General features: G+C 33.2%; 1 protein-coding gene across 1 annotated transcript; it reads right to left on the bottom strand.

The window, feature by feature from the left end:
• Positions 1 to 475: 475 nt before the first annotated feature.
• On the bottom strand, positions 476 to 5,984 carry LOC107423480 (protein ZINC INDUCED FACILITATOR-LIKE 1). Its single transcript, XM_060815562.1, has 10 exons — positions 5,768 to 5,984; positions 5,631 to 5,693; positions 5,478 to 5,527; positions 5,254 to 5,329; positions 4,507 to 4,722; positions 4,327 to 4,414; positions 2,943 to 3,783; positions 2,461 to 2,504; positions 1,312 to 1,467; positions 476 to 1,221 (listed from the first exon to the last, which is right to left on the bottom strand). Exons 1-7 carry the CDS (start codon positions 5,780 to 5,782, stop codon positions 3,620 to 3,622), a joined length of 672 nt encoding a protein of 223 aa, XP_060671545.1. The 5' UTR covers positions 5,783 to 5,984; the 3' UTR covers positions 476 to 1,221; positions 1,312 to 1,467; positions 2,461 to 2,504; positions 2,943 to 3,619.
• Positions 5,985 to 6,305: the final 321 nt, after the last annotated feature.

Here is a 6,305-nt window from a genome sequence, read left to right as displayed (position 1 = left end):
CCAATAGCTCCTTCGAATTAATATGGCACCCTTTACAAATTGCTAGTACCAAAGTTTGGTTGATTTTTCGGTTTTAATTCCTCCATGATAATTTCCTCCATGATAATATATATATATATATATATATAAAGTAATTGTCTCATTCAGACATTTTGAAAAAAATTTTGCTCGCGATAGTACATATCCCTAAAGGATACACATATCAATATAGATATATATATATATATATATATAAATTATTCTTTTAAAGACACGACAACCCGAAAAAATAATATTTGACCAAGATTTTTGCCCACGAGATAAATCATATATATATATATATATATAGACAAACACACACACACACACACACACACATCTATGTGCAGGATTTTGACATAATAGAACTTGGGAATATAGTTTCCTTATAATATATCGATATAACACGTAACAAGTCTCACTCTAGCAATTGATTGGTTTCTCTTAAAGTTCGGTTGAATTTTAATTTTATTTTTTTTTATTTTTTTTTAAGGTCCCAGTCGACATAAACAAATTCGCTGAATAAGATACCTATACCGCATAAAATTACACACCATTTAGAAATGGAACTCATGAATTGCTACCATAATTTATAAAATGCACGAACAATATTTTTATAAAAAAAAAAATTTCATGGACCCCAGAGATTTGATAAAACTTCACTTACCCCCCAAGGTTTTCAAATTCATCACCCACCCCCAATTTATTGGTTGGCTTTAGAAGCTGGAGCTGAAGCAACCACTCTGCATGCTGTATGAAAGAGTCAATCGAGTATACACGTCGGCTGGTGGAGGTTCTGGCCTTGGTCTCTGTGAAAGGTCCCACTGCTTATATAGGGCTTTATAAACTCAACAAACTTTGACAATTTTGATATTTATATTTATATTATTAATTATGAACACAAAATGAAGCATCATATATAAAATATTCAGTAAAAAATGCAAAGCAATTTAAAAAATGAATGCAACCAAAAAGTACAATTTTTTTTATGTCAAATATATATAAATTTAACAAATTGATCCTCTACCGTCAAATTAAACGGAGGGAGTTAACAGTTTAGGTGATAGATGATGAATTTGAAAACTTTAAGGGGATGGATAATATTTTGTCAAATTTGAGGACCTATGAAATTTTTCCCTTTGTATAAATAAATCCAACAAAATGTCAATTTTTACAACGCCTTCAGAGCATAAATCCCAACACCTGCAATAAAGTGCACCAAATCAGTAGAAGCTTATCATGTAGGACCTGACCCAAATCAGCATCTCTAAGCTTAGTGCAAAAAATCCTTACATTTGTTGTATGTGTTCAAAAGTAAAAGAGAATCTCTGAAGCTTCTACAACTGAGCTACTGAACGTTGTCATCAGGTAGAGCTAGAAAAGGTTTGAAGGTCATCAGTAGTCCAAGAGCCTCAATAACATTGAGGATGAAGAAAACCATATGATCACCTACAATCCAACCAACAAAATATGCTCATTCAAGATTCTGATTTTAGTAAGACTGTCTTCTTCTTTTTATTTATTTATTTATTTATTTTTATGAAAAGAGTAACACTGTCTAATTTACAAGGGACTAAGTACGAGGGTATCAATGTAAATGTACATACCAAGTAAATCATATAAGATGAGATGAAACATTACTTGATCTAAGTTGGTAACATCTAACACAACTTCACAAGCTTTTTGGTGTTTCTTGGGACTTGTTAGTAATTTATACCTTCTAAATAACTGGAAGATTATCAAATACTAGACAATTTCTCTAAGAAAGAGAACAATCATTTTCCTTTGTTTCCCCGAGAAAGGTAAACCACTTCTTTGTCCAAATTAGAGTATGCATTATTAGGGCATTTATCCAAAATTAGTAGCTAAACTCTTAAAAATGGTCCCATCTTTCCAAACAAAGCTGAAGCTGGGTTCTCTTTTCAGAAACAGACACATTCGTTTGTGTTGGTTTCTACTTGTTCTGCTTTGCTTTCACTTGAATTTCTATGGGTTTTTTTAACAGTCTTTGCCACAACCACAACCACGGCCTGCCAGTAAGAGTTCTTCTAGAATAAGTAACTATTTGGATTTAATATTTTGATTTGCGCCTGTTTGTTATCAAAGATTAGCCTTCTAATTATCATGTAGCGTTATTTTTATTATTATTATTATCTTTTTAGTGTTAACTTTTTAAAAAAGCTGTTTTTGGAAACAGAAACAACAGTTTTGAGTTACTTGGCCAAACAAGGACTAATGTTTTATTTGTTTGGAATTGTGGTAAGTTTGTTTGGTACAGGAAAGAAAATGCTGCTTGAAGGGTGTTTCTTTTGTCTGGTTTAGTTCATATTATAGATTATTTAAATTGAGTACTAGCATACTATCATCACAAAATTATAAAATGCTAATATGATAAACATGTTAACAGGTTCATATGTGGAGAATGGCATTTCAGTTGAGTACCAAGAAGAAAAGATTCATTTTGACGCTTTTGTGCCCAAGAAAATCTGCAAATACCAAAATGATAAACAAATCTTAGCTTTAAGAATATCATCAAACTAGAGTTATAAAGGATACTGCATGATTGAGAATCTGAGATACAAATGAATGCGCTCTAGTTGCTGTTTGGCGCACTCGTTGCTGTTTGGTTTAAAGTTAGGAAAGAAGACAAGAGAGAAGAACAAGAAACTGTAGAACGAGTATAGGTTGAGTTATGTTTCTCTCCTACACAAACAATGCAATCGTATAATTGAATTTTCGATAATTCTATTGAAGTGGGAATGGATTACTTGCAAGACACGACAACGGGATTTATCAATCTACAACCAAACTTTAGATGCGGCAACAACAGCAACAGTAGCTAAAACAATGGTTCACTAAATAGCTTACGAGTCAAAAGAAAAAGGGGAAAAAAAAAAAAAAAATTCATTCAAGTAATGACGTACGTAAACTGAACCTCCAGCAGCTGGACCAACTGCTTTGAATAAAGACATGGAAGTCATCGATATGCCATTTGCAGCTCCTCTTTTCTCTTGGGTCTTCAATTGATTTTAGACGAGCATTTGAAGACAGTTACTAACTTCAAAATGTTATAAAGAACAGAAAAATCTGATTATGCAGCAAAGGTTACAGAAAAATTACCACAGCCCTGTTTTCTAGGAAAATCAACCCTGTAGTGATAGTTGCCTGTTAATGTAGAATCAATTAAATATAAGTTTATTAGAGTACAAAATGCATTTGTGGCTCACCTCATACAAGCTTGATACTTAAGGAATACATCGATACATGCATCTAAAGTATGTGTGCTGATGCACTTAATAGTGGAAGCATGCGTTAATTTATTTGATCTGATTCCTTGACAATCTGTTTAAACTGTAACAGAGCTAAAAGTCTACGATAACCATTCCCATTACAGATGAAGAAAGAAGAACTTCACAGTTTGGGCATGCACTTACAGAGAGCAAGTTCTTCAGGAGAGATGCACAGTTAATCAATAGTGCGAGGGTGAGGCCAGATAGCATAGCTATGAAAGGGTAACTTGACAGCAATGGGATGGTCAAGACCTTTGCATGAAACCAAGTAATCATCAATTTAAATGCAAAAGCATATAACAATATACAATTTACCAACAAAAAATATATATATATGCATATATAACAATATGCAACGAAAAATGTGTCAGATGGAGGAATCCACAATCGGCTCCAATTCGAGATACAATTACTGGTCCAAAAGTCCTCTCCACCATGGGATATAAAAGTAGCTGAAAGACGAGCAGACCAAATCCTCGTAATTTATGAAAAAAATATACAAAGTAAGAAAGGTAACTTGAGTAATATTATCATAATTATGCTTAAAAACTTATGTTTTAATAGGGTAATTTTGATAACTAACCAGAAGACAACAAAAAAGGTGTTTACCTGACAAACCCAAATGCATAGCAAAAAATAGGAAAAGAACAAAACGAAAAGGACTCGCATGATGGATCTATTAGGAATGGCAATCAGGTCGGGTTTGCCGCCAGCCAACCAGATAACAAACCACCCCTATGATATCCGAAGTTTTATTGTTAACAAGGTTTTGCCCGAACCAAACCATTGGGTTCTTCGGCCCGACCCGACCCAATAGATTTTGTTGAGAAAAATTAAAAATTTATTACATTTTGCCCAAAAACCCGAACCTGACCCAGCCCAACCCCGAAATAGATACAAAATCATAAACCCAACCCAACCCGAAAACCTGTTTATAGTTTCCCATACCCACCCCAATCGGTTTGGGTCTTCCAAAAACCCGACCCTAACCCGATTGCCATTCACTATAACAATTTACCTGAAATTGCAAGAACTTCACCAACCTCTGCACCTGAGTAGCTCAATCCTCCATGCCTCCTAGGACTAATAGCCCATAATGAAAAAATCTGAAAAGCATGAGGTTCAGAAGAAGGCAAAAACAAAGAAGCATATAACATATTAAAACTTATGGAAGTTAAAATAAAGAAAATTGTATTACCTCAGTATAGGCCATGTCATGAAGGTGGAGAACACAATATGTAATAATAGATGACATTAAGGGCCAATTTTTAAGAAGCCTTTGTTGGGAATCTCGACTTTTTTCCTCATATGTTTGCAAACTTCCTCTCATATCAACTGCATAAGTGCTGGCCACCGGTGCATTACATGAATCCTCACTCTCTTCATCACTTCTAGTATGAAAGTGAAGTGTTTCCTGAAACCATCTCAAAGCCATGAGCCTCCAAGTTTTATGATTGGAAGCTTTAATATTACAACATGAAGGTGTCAGGATAGCATATAAAATCCTTAATCCAACAATGGGGCAACATATGTAGGGCTATCAAAGAAAGGCAAGAAAAGGGTGAGAATGAAGATGATAAAAAGCAGGACAACGCTTGTTTATATTAGTTAATTAAGAAAACAACTACATTGTTTTGTCACACTCTTTTCGCTGTTATAGTGCTTTTTAGGATTTTATACAAAATAGACAATTGATTGAAGGTTTGAATGGTCTTTATTGTGTTGGAAGTCACCTTCTGAACTGTTCCAGTTTTCATGTTGCTCTGTCCTCTCAAGTTTTGCACTCCCAGTAATATTGTCATATTATGTTATCTAATTGGTGTTTTTCAGACAACCAAGTAATGTTGTAATTTGGAATGCATATCATACAACTTAGGGTAACATAATCAAATAATATATGCAGACAAAATTATTAAAGGAATTAAAAGTTGATAAAATAATATACCGGGACCCAAAAGCAAACAGCAGTTGCAGCCAATGCCAAGATTGATACCAAAAGACAAGGTAACAAGTAAGGAAACCTGCCATTTCACTTGATCATAAGAATTAAGCATAAATGGGATGAAAAATGCTTAAAGAAGCCAAAAAACAATAATTATGGATTTAAAATTAAAAATAAAAAAAAAAAAAACCAAAAAACAACAACAACAACAACAACAACATGGTTACCTCCCGAAAAGAGATTCTTTTGAAAATGAGGTTGGAAACTTCTCTGCAGGCTATGATATCAGCTTATCCATAAAGCAACAGTCATGTGTTACTTCTGTACTAGCTATTAAAAAAAATAATAATAATAAGTACAAAAATAAAAGAGAAAAGTACCTGTGCAAGAAAACCTCCAAGAGATGGACCAATGACTAATCCAATTCCCCATGAAGTGTTAACCTACAACAATTACATCTCATTAAATATCATCCTGCTGGAAGAATTTATAAAGCACAATGAAAAGAGTTTCTTACCATTGACATTCCCATATATTGATATTCTTTACGACAAACTTCTGAAGCATACACCTGAAAAAGTACAACTGATCAATCTATTTACTTGCAAGCCGCATTTCATTGACAAAACTTGCATCGAAACAAAAACATTGCCAAAAAAAAAAAAAAAAAATCAAAATTGATGATTGTTCACACATTTGAAATTTGAAAAGTCACATAGAAAAAAAAAAAAAAAAAAAAAAAAAAAAAAAAAGAAAAAAGAAAAAGAGGCAATAGGTCATAGGAGGCTCATTCATGGAATTATTTACTGTATAGAATCGAGCAAAGGTGAGGCAACACCTCATAAGAGACTCAACACACACACACACACACACACACACACATATATATATATATATATATATACATATATATGACTCTAGGATTAAAACATAAAATTACATTAATGCACTTAAACATATACACTTAATTTGAATAAACACTTAACAATGTGGAATGAAAGAAAGATATCCCACAAACACACAAACATATACATAATAACTTTGGGTTTAATATA

The sequence above is a fragment of the Ziziphus jujuba genome, chromosome 3 (assembly GCF_031755915.1).
Source record: "Ziziphus jujuba cultivar Dongzao chromosome 3, ASM3175591v1".
NCBI lineage: Eukaryota > Viridiplantae > Streptophyta > Magnoliopsida > Rosales > Rhamnaceae > Ziziphus > Ziziphus jujuba.
This window is presented reverse-complemented; position numbering and strand designations above follow the sequence as displayed.